An 18,083-nucleotide genomic window follows, 5' to 3' on the forward strand; every position below is an offset into this window, starting at 1 on the left:
AGGAAGACCTACTACCTTATGTGAGACTATGGGAAAAGCTGAAATTTGGCTAATCCGGACATATTGGGATTTTGAATTCCCTCGTCCATACTTACCTAATTTTGAGTTTGTTGGAGGATTGCACTGCAAACCTGCCAAACCTCTGCCTAAGGTAGGTCTAAGATGGTGAAGATTTTATGTGTTTTATAATAAAATACCCAACTTTCCTTCAAAGTTACAGCTTCAATAACAGAGATGTGTTGCTGGATAGCTCAGTCTACCAATGCATATTTATTTTCTTCATCATAAAAAGGTATTTGGTGAGTCACATTGGATCTCTTGGATTTTATGTAATTTAGGTTGGAGAATATTATGATGCAATTAGTGTGTTAAAAATATCTATGTGTCTATAGACGAGATTGGACAGATGAAAAAACAGACCCATGGAAATAAAAAAGCACACTATTCTAGCTCTCCTCAAACCTGATAAAGTTATGAGAATGATCATTTGCCAGACTGATAGAGAAAGATGACTTCCTGAGAATTCAGTCAGTTGCAGGATTTGATGAGAAAGAGGAAGTAAATTTTGAAGGAAGACATAAAATCAGGCAGTGTTCCCACATTTTAACCTTAGGTGTTTATTGAATAGTGCTGACCTTTATTTTCAAAGGAAACAGAAGAGAAAGAGGAGGAAGAGGAGAGGGAGAGGGAGAGGGAGAGGGAGAGGGAGGAGGAGGAAGAGGAGGTGGAGAAGAAGAAGAAGAGGAAGAAGAAGAAGAAGAAGAAGAAGAAGAAGAAGAAGAAGAAGAAGAAGAAGAAGAAGAAGAAGAAGAAGAAGAAGAAATAGAAATGAGGTAATCAAGTCTGACAGAGACTTGAGTCAGCAATGAGACACGCAAGAGTGTGTCTGTGTGCGTGTTGTGTGTGTGATTGTAAGTGTGGTATGTGTGTGTTTTATTATACTCAATAAACATCTGTTTGGAAGATAACTTAACAGTTAAAAGAGTGAAACATTGCCTATAATCCCAGTAATACATCAGCCTCTCCCAACAATTACCTAGCCAGAAATTGAGACAAACCATGTTTCCAGGGTGACCACTGAGAATACAGGATGCATCTCTAGAAGGTGGCATTCATATAGATGATTATGTAAGAGGTCCAAATCCAAGATTTCAGTGTCCAGTTTGGAAAACTATGCAACGACTTAGGGAATTGTATTTGCAGATGAACTTATATTTTACTTCTACAAGGTTCAAATTAATGGAATACAACTTGTATCACAATCATGTGGGATTTTATGTATTAGGAAGCCAAGAAGAATTTTTTTATAAATGCCATTATAAATACAGAAGATTAACTGTGCTATTTTTTTCAAAAACATGGCATCTAATTCACTTTTCTAATATATTTTCTTAGACTTATTAATCAGGGAAGGAAGAACCTTGAGAAAAATAATGTTTAATGCTTGTCTAATTGGAAGGTAGATCAATTTGTTAGTAAGTTTTGAATATAACTGGCATTCTAATACTTTTTAAAGTCTTGCTCAGGACAATTTCTTGGTTTTCCTTCCATGGAATATTTTTACAAGTTTACAAATAACTATGTTGGTTGTGAAAGTTAAAATTTGAGATTAACAAGACCACATATCAGGGGAGGTGCTACTTCTTATTGCTCATTCACTTCCATAGTAATTTAATGTCATGTTTTTACTTGTATATATTTTAGCCATAATTCTCAGAAACATGTTTCCTAGTCAAAAGGCTAGACAGCTCTACGTGTCATCACAAAGAATGAACCTAAGAATTTCTCTGACACTTCTTTCCACTTTACTGTTTAGACCAGTAGGTGAACTTTTTTTTTCTCTCTGTATGATTCTACACCACTTTAATGGAAAGAATATTATGTCTGCAGGAAATGGAAGACTTTGTGCAGAGCTCAGGGGAAAATGGTGTTGTGGTGTTTTCTCTGGGGTCAATGGTCAAAAACCTCACAGAAGAAAAGGCAAACCTCATTGCCTCAGCCCTTGCCCAGATCCCACAGAAGGTCAGTAAACCTCTAATCCCAGACAGCAGAGCAGCTCTTTACTATTGGAGAGACAGTGTAGCTAATAGTGGTCTTTATAGATGGAAGTTGAGAGTCATTATATACTGAGCATACCTGACATTAGCTTCAAGAAAAAAATTTGTGTAGCATTTAAATAGTGTATTTAGGCACATTTGATCATTTGCCTACTGAACCTCTGCATTTCTACAAGAGCATGTATTTTGTACTCTGTTATGTTTCATGGAATAGAGTTGAAAATATTAAGCCATTTGAAATCTTTTTACCTGTCTGACTGCCACCAAAGTTCTAAAGGCTGTTAGTTCCATGGTCCCCAAAAAGGGAGAGATTATAAACAGCCAGAGAAATCTTGCTAAAAAATATATCCCAAATTTCAGAGTTTTATTAAAACTTTTCAATTCATAGCTGGTTTAGAGTAGAAGCCTAGAGTTATTTATTCTTTCTAGATTGAATATTTTATAGTTAAACCCATTAAAATTCTAGTATTACTGTCAAACAATGCGCATTTTCTAATTTCTGTATGATATTCAATTAACTTTAATTTTTCTTATTATAATTTTTACTTCTGTTTTCTATATACCCATATTTGTGAAATATCCTAGGACTCTTGATATTGATATATTGGTTAAAGTACATAAAACTGTATGAAATTAAGTATGCTAATTATTCTAATTAGGCATGTTAATACTTTGGGCTTTTATTTCTATATTTGTCTCTTAAAGTTTGCCACCTTTTAGTATTTAATGTGAAATTTTTCTTATTTCCCCCAAAGGAAAGAGTATGTGAAATAAGATTTTAGAATTCTAACAAAATACTTCATTGAAAAATGGAATAGTGGCAAACCCTATCTAGTCCTCCCTCAAAAAAAAAGAGAGAGAGAAAGAAGGGGAAAAGAGGAAAGAAAGAAAGGAGGGAAGGAAATAGGTAGGAGGGACAAGGGAGAAAGGAGGAAAAGTAAAGAATCACCCCCACCCCCAAAAAAGTAGGCAGAGTGCTGGTGGCTCATGCCTATGATCTTAGTCACTTGCGAACTGGGAATGGGAGGATAGGTCCAGACCAGCAAGGGCAAAAATTTGTGAGACCCTATCTCAATAGAAAAAACAACTGGGCATGTTTGTAGCACCTGTGCTATCAGCCCAGCTAAACCAGGAAGCCTAAAATAGGACAGAGGTCCCAGCTAGCCTGGACAAAATTTCAGACCCTTTCTCTAAAATAACCAGAACATAAAGGGCTGGATATGTGGCTTATGCAGTAGAGTGCCCAGCAAGTGTGAAGCGAGTTCAAGTCCTAACACTTCCAAGCTAAATAACATTGTCAACAACAAAAACAAACAAACTTAAATGTAATCAGTTTTAGAAAATATTATATTTGAAATATGATGTCTAGCATAACTAAATAAAATAAATTTATAAAGTATTCATGATTGCTTTAGTGATTTTAATCCCCATATTCTGTTTTATCAAAATATTCCTATTTATTTTGCATTCTTCACTTGCAGTCTCATTCCAACAGCTTTTAAGTGACAAATATCAAAATAATAATACTCTGCTTAGTGGGCTATTAGTACAAAGTTTTATGAACCAGTAAACTTGAACAGTCCCACCACATCCCTCAATGTTCGCCAACTGCCACATACATATCCTCAACAATCACCTAAAGTATGGAGGCTAAGTTTGTTGTAAATAATTCCACAACCAAAACACATCCTTACTGTGTGTTCTGATTTACAAAATTAGGGTATTGTTTTCTACAGGTTTTATGGAGATACAAAGGAAAGAAGCCAGACACGTTAGGATCTAACACTCGGCTCTTTGATTGGATACCCCAGAATGATCTTCTTGGTAAGACTGTGGAGGGAAGAACACTTTACTTTAATAGGTGGACAATCAGCATACTAAATAACTGTTTAACAACAAATAAACTGAAAATATTTAATAATTTAAATACTTCACATTTCAGTTTTAAAGCCAGTGTATTTAAATATTTAGTCAGTGATTTTACAGATCCACACTTCCTCTTGTTGATAAAAAAAAGTATCTTTCATTAAGACCCTCATCACACTTCTTACCTCTGTAATACCTTCTCTGATGATGGAGTTAAATTTCTTCTCTTCATGGGTAGCAATGTCTCATGTGCTCAACTTTTGCAGTAAATGTTACATTCTGCAATGGCTTATGTAGTAACTATTTGTCCCTTCTACCTCTGAAATTCTGCCAGTGTTTGAGCTTGAAATATATACCCACTTCTCACTCTATTCCCAAACTAGGACATCCCAAAACCAAAGCTTTCATCACTCATGGTGGAACTAATGGCATCTACGAAGCCATTTATCATGGGATTCCTATGGTGGGAGTCCCCATGTTTGCTGATCAACCCGATAACATTGCACACATGAAGGCTAAAGGAGCAGCGGTGGAGGTGAACATGAACACAATGACAAGTGCAGATTTGCTCAGTGCCTTGAGAGACGTCATCAATGATCCTTCGTAAGTGCTGATGCTTTTAAATTGGTTTATTTGCAAATAACATAACTAATATAAAAGCCATGACTTCATTTCTTAACTGTTGAAGTTATTTTCTGAAATTGGAAAAAAAACTAACTTAAAATATTCTGTCAATGTTTTTTCAAAATATGTTAGGATTATATAAATTCTTTTTATTTTTTGGTGGGACTTGGGTTTAAACTCAGGGTTTAGCATTTGCAAAGCAAGCATGCTACCGCTTGAGCCACACCTCAAGTACATATTGCTCTCATTGTTTTGGAGCTGGAGTCTCACAAACTATTTGCCTGGGGTTAGCCTCAAACTGTGATCCTCCAGATCTCAGCCTTCTCAGTAGCTAGAATTACAGGTGTGACAACCAGTGCCTGGTTGATTATATAAATTCTTATATACTTTTTCAGACTAATCATCTTCATTAAATAAAGAAATAATTATGTACTTAACTGTTATAATCTATTTAGTAAGTGCAAATGGAAGTGATAATTTGTCCAATATTAATCACTCAGAATAATTTTTAATATTCACTGTTATTAAATGTTATTACTAATAGTTATTTCTGAGTAATTTTCATCTTAAAATTTTATAATTTTATAGAAATCACAATTCTAGAGCTGGATAGTGGCTTAAGAGTTTCAGTAGTTTTTGGCTGGGGTTGGGGAGCAGCACTGGGATTTCACCTTAGGGTAATGTGTTTTGGTTTTCATAAATGTTGCACTAATAATAATAATAATAATAATTATATAATCTAATAATCAATTAGATTATTGCTAGGTTATTAGTTGCTGACAATTTGATTCATTTTATTAAATATGAATAGGTAAGTACTGTGATTCTTTTCACTTCTAATGCATAGAATGTTCATTAGATTTTGTTTATTAGAAAACTATTAACACAAGAAAACAGAATCATAATCGGAGATCTCCAAGTAAACACAAAAATTATTTAATTTAAAATTCCTTTACAATAACTCTAAACCTAGTAACACTTCTGAGATTATCTGGGAACAAAAGCTATAATGGAAAGGACATATAGATATATTTCTATTCATTTTCTTATTCCAGAGAGCAATTAAGGATCAGAAAAGGTTACATTTTAATAAATAAATCATAGTAATTTAATTATTCAGAATAGTTTAACATGGTCATAAACCACTAGTACATAAGAATATGAAATAATAAATATATGAATATGGTCTTTGGTTATCCTGCCTCGTTCATTTAAAAATCATACTTATATTTTTATTTGGACGCACATAAACAAATTTATCAAACATATGTAAGTTTCAAATTTGAAATCTCCATCTCTAACTAGAGATCTTGAACAAAAAACTGACTTGGAGAAATAAGCTTTTACCATCACTACGGTTTGCCTAAAATGTATTGGGATGACAGGTAAAATTACTGTTTTGGCCTTACCCAAACTTAAATACAATTGAAGGTCAGCAAGACTACTCATTTTTACCATGCATAAAGAAGAATGCATATAAATAGTACCCTGGTGCTGGGTTTAGAGTACCATATACACTAGTTAAAAATTACCACATTCCCTTTCCTTAATCCTAAAGATGGATGTCCTGCCAACACCAGGACATTTCTTCACAAATCACTTTACCTTATTTCATCTGCATGAATCCAATTTAGAACATTTACTCTAGACAGAAACCAAAGTAAAACTTAATAATTCTGACTCAGTTACTGGGAAACATAAAGTGTAGATATAATGTGCCTTTTAAATACACAGACCTCTACCAAGTATTGTTAAAGAAATGATTAAAACTTAGTTGTATAGCTATTGTTACTGTGATGCCAAATTGATTAGGGACTCTAATTTTAGGGTAACATGTTTATTTGCTTTAACAATCCGAAGTGTATGTTCTTGGATAAGCTATACTTTAAATTTCCCTAGTGCTTTTATTAAATCCTGACAATTGTCCATATAGTTATTGTCCTTTTATCACATAAATATAAATATTTGTGTGTAAATGAGTATCACAATAAAATATTATAGTACTGCAAAATGACTAATGTGGACTACCAATTCCTTATATCTGTCATATCAATTACTCATTGACCATGTGTATGGATTTTTTTCCATAAGTAACATTGATTTTAATATTGATCTGATCATGCTATTTTAACAGCACTATTTGCCACTTTCCATCTTAAATAATTTTTATATATTAACTGGATTTCATGAAGCCTGAGGTCCCTTTGTTATCATTTTATATTTACTCACATGCATATACAATGTTTTGGCTACCCCTCAACACACACTTCCCAGCAGACCCTGTTCTGCCCTTTAGTTCTCTGATTTTGTTGAAGAGAAAACATCAGAGATAAAAAGAAAGACATAGGATTCTTGCTACTTTGAGATAAAGATATTTATACAGAGATTCCTAGTGTTGCTTCCATGCACATGTGTATTACAACCTGGTTCACCTCTACCAGACCTCTTCACTACTTCCTACTCCCTTTCCCATAGAAGCCTCGGTCAGTTTAAGATTACCATATTCACTTCTCTACAGTGGGCACATCAACTACATTCAAGTGTTAGGTTTCCTTTCCTTTCCTTAAATCTCCCGTGCATGTTCTCCCCTTAGTGCATGACACGTGGCCAATAATATTACTGCATTTGTTTTGGGATTATAATCTGCATATGAGGGAAAGCATGTGATTTTTGGCTTTCTGAGCCTGGCTAAATTCACTTAAAATGATGTTCTCCAGTTCCATCCATTTACTTCAAATGACAAAATTTCTTTCTTCTTTGTGGTTGAATAAAATTCCATTGTGTATAAATATCACATTTTCTTGATCCATTAGTTGTGGGGCAATATGGCTGTTTCCATAACTTGGCTACTGTGAATAGCACTGCAATAAACATGGGTGTGAAGGTGTTTTTGTAATCACTTGAGTCACATTCCTTTGGATAAATCCCTAGAAGTGGTATTGCTGGATCATATGGCAGATCTATGTTTATTTTTTAAGAAGCCCGTATATTGTTTTCTGAAGTGGTTGTACTATCTTACTTTCCCACCAGCAATGTATGAGGGTTCCTTTTTCTCAACATCCTCGCCAACACATGTTGGTGGTGTTTTTGATGATGGCTATTCTAACAGGAGTGAGGTGGAATTTAGTGTGGTTTTGATTTGCATTTCCTTTATGGCCAGGGATAGTGAGGACTTTTTTCATGTGTTTTTTGGCCATATGGACTTATTCCTTTGAAAAAGTTCTGTTTAGTTCACTTGCCTAGTTCTTTACTGGTTCACTGATTTTTGGTGAGTTTAATTTTTTTGAGCTCCCTATATATTCTGGTTATCAGTCATTTTATGTATACCTAACAAATATTTTCTCCCATTCTGTGGGTAGTCTCTTTAATTTAGAGACCATTTCTTTAGTTGTGCAAGAAGCTTTTTAATTTCATGCAGTCCCATTTGTCCATCCTTTCTCTTAGGTGCTGGGTTGCTGGGGTTCTGCTGAGGAAGTCCTTGTTTACACCTATTGCTTCCAGAGTATTCCCTACCCTTTCCTGTACTAAATGAAAGGTTTTGGGTCTGATATTTAGATCCTTAATCCACTTTGAGTTGATACTAGTACAGGGTGACAGGCATGGATCTAGTTTCAGTTTTCTGCAAGCAGATAACCACTTTTACTGGCAATATTTGTTGAAGAGGCTGTCTTTTCTCCATCACACGTGTTTGGCATCTTTGCCAAAAATAAGGTGGGTGTAGCTGTGTGGATTCATATCCAGGTCCTCTATTCTGCTCCACTAGTCTTCATATCTGTTTTTGTGCCAGTACCATGCTGTTTTTATTCCTATGGCTCTGTAATACAGTTTGAAGTTAGGTAATGTGATACCTTCATCATTGCTCTTTTTGCTCGGTATTGCCTTAGTTATTCATGGTCTTTTGAGTTTCGAAATGAACTTTAGGGTACATTTTTCAGTCTCTGAGATGACTGTCATTAGGATTTTGATGGGAATTGCATTGAACATGTAGATTCCTTTTGATAGTGTCGTCATTTTTACTAAATTGACTCTGTCAATCCATGAGCATGGGAAGTCTTTCCACCTTATGTAGTCTTCTTTGATCTCTTTCTTCAGTGGTTTGTAGTACTCCTTGTAGAGGTCATTTAAATCCTCTGTTAAGTTTATTCCTAGATATTTGATTTTTTTTGAGACTATTGTAAATAGAATTGTTTTCCGATATTCATTCTCAATTTATTCTTTGTAGGTGTATAGAAAGGCTACTGATTTTTGTAAGTTGATTTTGTATCCTGCTACATTGCTGAAGTTGTTTATGGTATCTAGGAGTTTTTTTGGGTCTTTGAGGTATAACATCATGTCATCTGCAAATAGAGATATTTTGACTATTTCTTTACCTATTAGTATTCCTTTTATTTCTTTTTCTTCTTGTCTTATTGCTTTAGCCAGGAATTCCAGGACTGTGTTGAATAGAAGTGGGGAACAAGTGGCACCCTCTTGTTCCTGAGTTTAGGGAGAATGTTTTCAGTTTTTCCCCCATTAACTTTGATGTTGGCTATAGGTTTGTCATATACAGCCTTCATAATGTTGAAGTAAATTCCTTCTCTTCCTAGTTTTCTTAGAGCTTTTATCATGAAGTGGTATTGAATGTAATCAAAGGCTTCTTCTGTATCTATTGAGATGATCAAGGGTTCTTGTCTTCATTTCCATTAATGTGCTGTATTACACTTATTGATTGACATATGCTGAACCATCCCTGCTTCCCTGGAAAGAAGCTGACTTGGTCATGGTGAATTATCCTTCTGATATGTTGTTGGTTTTGGTTTGCCATTATTTTATTGAGAATTTTTGCATTGGTGTTCATTTAGGAGATTGTCCTATAGTTCTCCTTTCTGGATGTGTCCTTGTCTGGTTTTGGGAGGAGTGTAATACTGGCTTCATAGAATGAGTTGGGCAGTGTTCCTTCTCTTTCTGTTCCTTGGAAAAGTTTAAGGAGTATTGGTATTAGTTCTTCTTTAAAGGTCTGGTTGAATTCAGAAGAGAATCTGTAAGTCCTGAGCTTTTGTTTTTGGGGATATTCTTTCTTGTTATTTCAATATCATTATGTATTATGGATGGATCTGTTTAGGTGATTAATATCCTCTTGGTTCAGTTACAGATGGTCATAAATATCTAGAAAATTCTCCATTACTTCAAAATTTTCCAAAGCAGTCTTTGATGATTCCCTGGATTTCCTTGGTGTTTGTTATTATCTCCCCTTTTTTGTTTCTGATTTTACTAATTTGTGTCTTTTCCCTCCTCATTTTAGTCAGATTTGCCAGTGGCTTATCGATCTTGTTTATTTTTTCAAAGAATCAACTTTTTTTTTTCATTGATTATATGGTGTTTTTGGTCTCTATTTCATTAATTTGGGCCCTTATTTTATTATTTCTCTCCTGCTTGCTTTGGGTTGTGTTTGGGTTGTTTGCTTGTTCTTATTTTTCTAGGAGTTTGATATAGCATTAGGTCATTTATTTGAGATCTTTGTCTTTTAATATATGCACTCATGGCTATAAACTTTCCTCTCAGGACTGCCTTTGCTGTGTCCCATAGGTTCTTTTAGGTGATGTTTTCACATTCATTAACTTCCAGGAACCTTTTGATTTCCTCTCTTGTTATTCTATGACCAACTGATTCTTGAGCAATATTTTATTCAGCCACCAATTATTTGTGTGTTTTCTGCTGTTGTTTTTGAGTTCTAGTTTTAATGTCTCATGCACAGGTAGAATGTTGGGGGTTATTTCTATTTTCTTATATATGCTGAGGCTTGCTTTGTTCCTTAAAATATGTTCTATTTTGGAGGAATTTCCATGGGCTAATGAGAAGAATGTATATTGTGCTTTTGTTGGATGAAATATTCTGTATACCTCAGTTTAGTTTATGTATCTCTCTTTTATAGTATTCTTTCTTTCACTTTGGTGTTTGTTGAAGTCCTCTCTGAGTTCATTTATTTGTTTTTCTGTTTTCTCATGTTCTTTATTTTTGATTTCTTGAAATTTCTTGAGTGCATCTTGTACATTCTGGTTAACCATGTCTAGTATCTTCTCCATGAATTTCTCAGTGATTTCTTGCAAAGTTTCTTCTTTGAGGGTTTTTTTTGTGGGTGTCACTGGGTTCCTTAGTGACATTTATCATTGTTTTGTTGGGTCAGGAACTGGGTATCCATTTTCTTTATTTCCCACTGAATCCTGTATTGAATTATTTTTCTGAGAAGAGTGGTTTCCATCTCTTCTTTTTCATCCTTTCACTGTACTTGGTGCTGTACAACTATGTTCTTGATAAGCTAGTTGGTTGTTTTAATTGCCTGTTTTCTTTCCCTTGATTTAATTTTTGTGTTGTAACTGATTTGGCTATAACCTAGGTTGATGTGCTCTTTCTGTCCCTGGCCTGGAGGTATAATTTACCAATAACAAAAATCCATAAGTTCAATGCCAGACCAGTTATTTACATATTATATAGAAAACTCCTTGATGATAACATCTATAAACATTTGGTGAGGGTTAATGGTTATTAGGTTAGATATAGAAATTTGGAGAATTGGTAATGTGGCCCTAAAAGGGTGGGGTGGGAAAAGGTGTGGGTGAGTAGGTGAAGAGGTAGGGGGGCTGCTGGGTTTTGTATCCCTTGTGTGTGTTTATGTGTATATCTGTTGTAGTAGAGGGTGCTTTTGTCAGGGATTGAGGGACTGGCTGTGTCCAGGTGGTACAATAAGATAGTCAGTGGTGACTGTAGGAGGGAGGGTATTGTGGTTACAGGTTGTGGGAGAATAGGAAGGTAAGGTGAAGACAATGAGAGAGAGTGGATGGGTAGGGGGAGAAAGAGTAGTTGGGAGGGAGAACCATGGATTGTAGCACAGGAGGAGGAGTGAAATTAAATGGGGTAAGAACAGGTATAAGAAAATAGTAATGGTGAAGCTAATAATACAGAAAAAAAACCCATAAATAACAACAACAAAACAAAAAATACAATAAAAAACACCAGGTTCAAGAACAGCAAAAAGTTCAGTCTTTTGGTAAAAGTTCTGCAGTTATTCCTTAGGCATCCAATTCTGGTATTGGTGTACAAGCAGAAGTTCTGATGTGGTCTTACCAGGTGACTGGCTTGTAAGTAGTATTGGGACCTTCTGTTTACAAGGTTAGTTGCAATTTTGAGTTGAGATAAGTCTGCCAGTTCATGCAGGGTGGTCAGAGCTGCTGTTGTTTTCACCAGGCATAAGCTGCATTGCCTTCAGCTGCAGGTCTGTTTGGTCAGCTCCTCCCCCAGCAAGGTGGGGCAATTCAGGTTTGAATGATGTACTCTGTCCCAGAAGATCAGTTCTGGGACCTACCACCTGTCTTGCTTTGGGAGGTTGACCTGTAGTCCCACTCCTGCTCTCAGCCTTTGGTTGGCTTGTTGCTCTGTGCCTGCTCTCAGCCTCTGCTGCTATACCTGTGTTTGTTCGCTAAGAGTTCAGCACTGAAAGTTCAGCTCCTTGCTTCACCCCTGTTCTCCAGGTAGGTTCAGCATTCCAATCCCACTTCTGCTGTTGGTGTTAGATTACAGCTCCCTGTTTATACTTTTCAGTTTTGTTGGGGGGGTTTCAGTCTGCCCAGGGGCTGTGCGGGGCAGCCCAGGGGGCTGGGTAGTGGAGTTGCAGATGCTGGGTGATGCACACCTGTTCATTCTGCAGATTCTTGCAAGTAGCTTTGGAGCCTACCAGTGGGTAGAAATATGGGTGCTTTTCTCAGTGTGGTGTGGCATGGAGGCTTTCCATGGAAATCCAAGATGTCACAGTTTGGTTCTGATTGATTGACAGTTTGACTCTGTCTTCTGCTTGTTGGGAGAAAAAAAAGAGAGAGAAACGTCTGGGGGGCTTTTTTTTTCAAGGTTGGACATTCCTTGGTGGCTGTGCTGCATGGGACTTTTGTGACTGTTAGGTGGAACTAAAGGCTGATTTAATGGTCAGTCTTCAAATGAATTTTATTGGCACCTAATGTGATGGTGGTTATTGTTTTGGCTAGAAGCAATCAGAATTACCCAAGTGTAGTTCTGAAGTCTTAAGGAAGTTTCTGAAGTCACAGAGTTTAGGATTTCTGATTCCCTACCCTAGCCACCATTTTGGATCTTCCTTCTGTGAGTGTTTTAAATGATATTAGCCTATAATACTTGTTTATTCACCCTCTTAGTATTGGAACTGTCTTGGATATTATGGTTCACACACACAATTATCAAAATTCATGGGAAATGGCCTATACCTTTACAACTAGACATTCTGTTTTTTCTGCTTGCTTTTGACCACACTATGTTAAGGATATATTTCTTCCCCACCTTCCCCTTTACAACACTTACAATTCTATGCAATTAGCAAAGTTCATGCAAGAATTAAACCTTTCCTGAACATACCCATTGCCTTGGGCCTGTATAACATATAACATCTGACTTGCACTTATAGTCAATAAAAACAAGAACTAATTTCTGTCTATATATTTGCTTCTAGTTATAAAGAGAATGCCATGAGATTATCAAGAATTCACCATGATCAACCTGTAAAACCCCTGGATCGAGCTGTCTTCTGGATTGAGTTTGTTATGCGACACAAAGGGGCCAAGCACCTTCGGGTTGCAGCCCATGATCTCAACTGGATCCAGTATCATTCTTTGGATGTTATAGGGTTCCTGCTGGCCTGTTTGGCAACTGCTATATTCTTTGTCACAAAATGTTGTTTGTTTTCTTGCAAAAAGTTTAGTAAGACAGGAAAGAAGAAAAAAAGGGAATAGATGAAAAAAAAGAAGGAAGAGATCTTTCCTAAGTTTGGCAAAGTTCTGAATAGGGCAATATTATTAATTGTAGTTACAAAAAATTAGCTTACTGATAACCCATCTTTATCATGCTTTCATACACCTTAGCCTAGAGATAAAGTCTAGAATTCAATACAGTCATTAACTAGTGAGTGTGTCCCATTCTTCCTTTTTCACTTTCCAGGTGTCCTTACCATTTTTTTCTCAGTTCACGACATAAATGCATTACTAATTCTAAATATGTTCTATTCAAAATAGCACTTAAAATTGACATAATTGATATTCTGACTAACAATGTCCTGAATACTTAGGAAGTCACAAAGTGTAAATGGAATTTAATAGCTGTAGGGAATCCATTAGTCAAATTCACAAACCTCCCATAAGTCTTTCAAACCAAGAACTATCATAGGGAAATAACCTATTTTAAAATAATCATTGATTTCTTAACTTAAAATAAATACTCTGCATCCCTAATATTACAGGAATTAGAACATGAATTCATAAAAGTGATGGTGTATCATCATAGGAAATTTCTATAAAATTGAGCACATTCAGATAATCAAGGTCTACCTTCCTGCTTTCCTCAACAAATATTCTTGAATGCCCTCTAGTGGAAGATTTTAGGGACTGTCTAAAAAAATCATAATATATTAAAGAATATATTAATATATTAAGAATCATAACATATTAAAGGTGAAAATATCATTTTTAGAATGATAATAAATATAGAAAAAGATAGTAATCTTATGAAAAATTAATTGAAATTACTATTGATAACCTTATGTCAATTCATTATATTTAAAAATCACTAATGCTCATAATTTATAATTACTATTTAAAGTTTAATTTTCTGCCAAAAATAAATATTTACTTAGAACTTGAGATCATTGTATTATTTTTCAGTCTCTATCATCTATAAATTTAAATTGATCAGTTAATTGTACAAGCCTACTAGCTTGACCAAGAATATGGTAAGGGGCTTGGTATGTAGCTCAGGGGCAGAGCACTTCCTAGCATGTGTGAGATCCTGGGTTTGATCCCTAGCACTAGAAAAATAATATGATAAGAACTGATAAGTATGAGTATTTATCCATGTAAAATCATAATTAAGTGAAATAGTCATACTTGAATTAGCTTTGCACCAATTAAAAGTATCCTACTAAAGATTGCAATTTCTTTAACTTGTAAACTTAATAGTACTCTAAATGAAATTTTCATTTCAGTGTGTGATATATACCTGAGGAGATAAATGACATCCATTGACAAAGTGAAGTTTTTTGGAAAATTGTTGAGACAAGGTATTTCTTTATAGTGTGGCTGGCATCAAACTCATGGTCTTCCTGTCTCAGCCTCTTGAGTGCTTGAATAACTGGTGAACACAAAGTTTTTGAAATTCTTACTCATATTTAGAGATATTTTTAAAATTTCAAGTAAACTGATTCAATAATAGAAATAGGACTATGATTCTTATATTTCAGCTGTGCATTATTCACCTAATCAACATTTCCATCACTTACAATTTCCATACCAAACAGCAGCACTTTCTACTCAATACTTTATGAGGATCTTAGTTTCTACTCATTTCTTCATATGTGCATTTACTTGTCTATATGGTTCATTTTTTGAACTTTCAAGTGGGTCTCTGCAGAGGTTCAAAATTATGCTCCCTGTGTGCACATTAGCCTTCTTTCTCCACAATTCTTCCTGCATCAAGAAACAAGAGTGATATTTTAACCCTTTCATCACACTTGTCACTATTCAGTTCCCAATCCTCTGTCACAAAGTCTACCCCAGCATCATGTCCCATGAAGAGTCTTGTGCATAATGAAACTCTAAGTATTCTGGCCCATATAACAAACTACTCTTGCTTATGTTGTACTATGCTCCTGATATGTGGACTGATTCCTGTCCCATCAGTCAGAAAACAGCTCAGGCTCTATTCATATCAAGCATCCTTTCCCTGGAATCTCTTTTCTATCTCTTGTCTAATACATCAGCTTGAATGTCATCATAGTAGTCCTTTCCAAAGCCCTATAATTTCTCTCTAAAACTTAACTACTCTGTTTATATTATTTGTTTTTGATATGCATCAAGCAATAAAATATAAATAGTAGAAAGGAGCTACCTCATCCATATCCACTGTACCTAATGCATAACTCTTTGGGCACATGGAAGGTATCTGACAACTACTAACAAGTAGTGAAAAAACAAAGAACATGATTATTTACTAGATAGACAGGACTCTTCTCTATCTAACAGAAAGGGGGAACAGAGAGAAACAAAGATTATAAGTAGAAAATAAAAAGCCTCAAGGTGATGGTGAATCAGAAGTCAATGAAAGCATTTTAGTAGATGAAGTAGAACAATATTGATCATGGGAACAGAATGACTGAAAAGTTTTTTAACTGATAGAAAGATTTTTCTTGCTGATCCTACCATGAATTTGATAAAATGATGAAGCATAAAATGAACTACAAGATGGAAGTTAGGGAAATAAGATACCTATGTTGACACTGCTAATAAAATTTAGTTGTGAATGGGAATAAAGATATAATAACTGTGAAGATAATTCAAGATATATACTACCAATTTTTATATATACATATGTATATATACATATACATTCAATTATGTGTAATTGTTTATGTACAATTGTATATATACAATTATATATATGTGTACAGTTAAATGCTTGGTATCATTTTAAAGTCTCTAAGTGTATTAGCTCCACTAATTCTTACAACATTATAGGAGGGGGGATATCATTTCAGAAATGATTTACACATTAGGAAACTATGACACAAATAAATTAAACAATTTTTCATAATGCTAAATTCCTGGGAGTGCTCATGGGAGGATTTACCATAAGAAGATATAACAAGTCATAGAAATTAATATTATATTACATGTCACTAAGCTATAAATATGTAGCATGTTAATGGGAAAAATACATAGTGAGGACAAGTTGAAAGCACAGAAAAGTAAGAGGAAAATCAATAGATAAGGCAAGGATCCCTGGAAATTTCACCTTAACGAAAGTAACTGTTATGATAAAAATTCATTCAGTATAAAAGAAAAGGCAGAGGAAAATGTGGTTATAGTTGTAGGTATGTTTATAGCACCTGGGTTGGGAAGTAAACAGTCTGGATCTTTGCAAAGACAATATAGATCACAGATTTTTCTCAGTTTTCTTTCATGATCCATGCAGACTCAAGTATTTTAAACTCAAGTTATGCAATGTGGATAATCCTACATATACTCAAAACACTTTATTAATATTATCTGCTATTAACTTTCATATGACAGAACATCTAAAATCTCTTTGGCTTTGTGACTTCTGTGTCTCTTCCCTATCCTCTACAGTGTCCCTCTTTCCTGTTTTATCATGGGGTCTTCCATGAATTGTAAATCATTCCATATTAAGTATTCTCTACCTGAGTCACATTCTTCTTTCTCCAAATTTACCTTTCTCACATGATGATATGAAATATTTGTTTCTGTAGAAGTCACCACTCATAGTAAATGAGGAAGAACACTTTTAAACAGTAGAATTATTTTGAGGATATACTTATATGGATTGTAATAAAGACAAGTCCTTTATAAATAATTTTGCCCTTTTTCTATTGATTTGTTAAAATATCAGTGATATTCCATACCTTCTTCAATGATAATACACATGTTGAAAATGAAGGGGTGAAAAAGTTTATTCTATGGAAATATTGATCACATAAGAGAGCAAAGAATTCTCTATTTGCATCAGAGAAAATATACTTTAAATAAGAATCACTCTCAAAAGACAAAGGAGGGCATTATAAAATGATAAGCCAATGAAACTAAAAACACAGCATATTAAAATTAATGGAAAGAATAAAAAGTAGTTCAAAGAAGGATGTTTATAGTGATAAATGACTACTTTAAGAAGAAAACTACTCAAATAAACCTTTATACTGAAAAGAACTGCAAAGTTAGATCGAAGTCAGCAAAAGGAAGAGAATAATAAAGCAAAAATAGGCCAGCATAATAAGAAAAATCAACAAAACTATGAGTTGTAGTTTGAAAATATTGATACAATTTAAAAACATGCTAAAGACAAGAGTAGCAAAAGAAAACAGGAGTGGTGGCTAATGCCTACAATCTCAGCTATGTAAAGGGAGAGATTGGGAGGATTGTGGTTTGAGGCCAGTCAGGGCAAAAGTTAGTGAGATCCCATCTGTAATCCCACATACACAGAATGCATAAATAGGAAGGTGACATTCAAATCTAGCCCTGCGCAAAAGCCAGACTCTATCTGAATAATCGCCTAAAGAAAAAAATGGCTGGAATTATGGCTCAAGTAGTAATGTTTTCCTAATATACACAATGCTCTGGTCCAGACCTCAGTACAACAAAGAAAGAAACAAGAAGAAACTCAAGTCAGTAAAATCAGAAACAAAAGAGGAGAAATTGCAACAGATGTTGCAAGAATAGTCAATGATCAAAAGAGATTACTATATGCAATCACAAGCCAATAAACTGGATAACCTCAAAAAAATAGTTACATTTCTAGAAACATGCAAACTACTAAAACTAATTCAGTCAGGCAGCTATGCATAGTGATGCACACCTTTAATCCCAACACGCATGAGGCAGAGGCAAGAGGATAGTGAGTTATAAGCCAACCGTGGATATAGAGAGTCTCTGTCTCAGAAACAAAACAAATCAATAAAAGATTGAAGAAATAAAACATGTGACTGACAAAAAGTAACTA

General features: G+C 34.8%; 1 protein-coding gene across 4 annotated transcripts in view; it reads left to right on the forward strand.

The window, feature by feature from the left end:
• Positions 1–14,218, forward strand: part of LOC109702104 (UDP-glucuronosyltransferase 2A2) — a 111,343-nt gene extending 97,125 nt beyond the window's left edge. For 3 of the 4 annotated variants that reach the window (XM_020187535.2, XM_074042067.1, XM_020187537.2), the window contains exons 2-6: positions 3–151; positions 1,891–2,022; positions 3,794–3,881; positions 4,307–4,526; positions 13,036–14,218. In XM_020187535.2, coding sequence (XP_020043124.1) covers positions 3–151; positions 1,891–2,022; positions 3,794–3,881; positions 4,307–4,526; positions 13,036–13,315 — 869 coding nt within the window. In that variant the 3' untranslated portion in view covers positions 13,316–14,218. The remainder of the gene's footprint in view (positions 1–2; positions 152–1,890; positions 2,023–3,793; positions 3,882–4,306; positions 4,527–13,035) is intronic. The other variant, XM_020187539.2, reaches the window with a different exon arrangement.
• The last annotated feature ends 3,865 nt before the right edge of the window (positions 14,219–18,083 follow it).

Source organism: Castor canadensis, chromosome 9 (assembly GCF_047511655.1).
Source record: "Castor canadensis chromosome 9, mCasCan1.hap1v2, whole genome shotgun sequence".
NCBI classification, from domain to species: domain Eukaryota; kingdom Metazoa; phylum Chordata; class Mammalia; order Rodentia; family Castoridae; genus Castor; species Castor canadensis.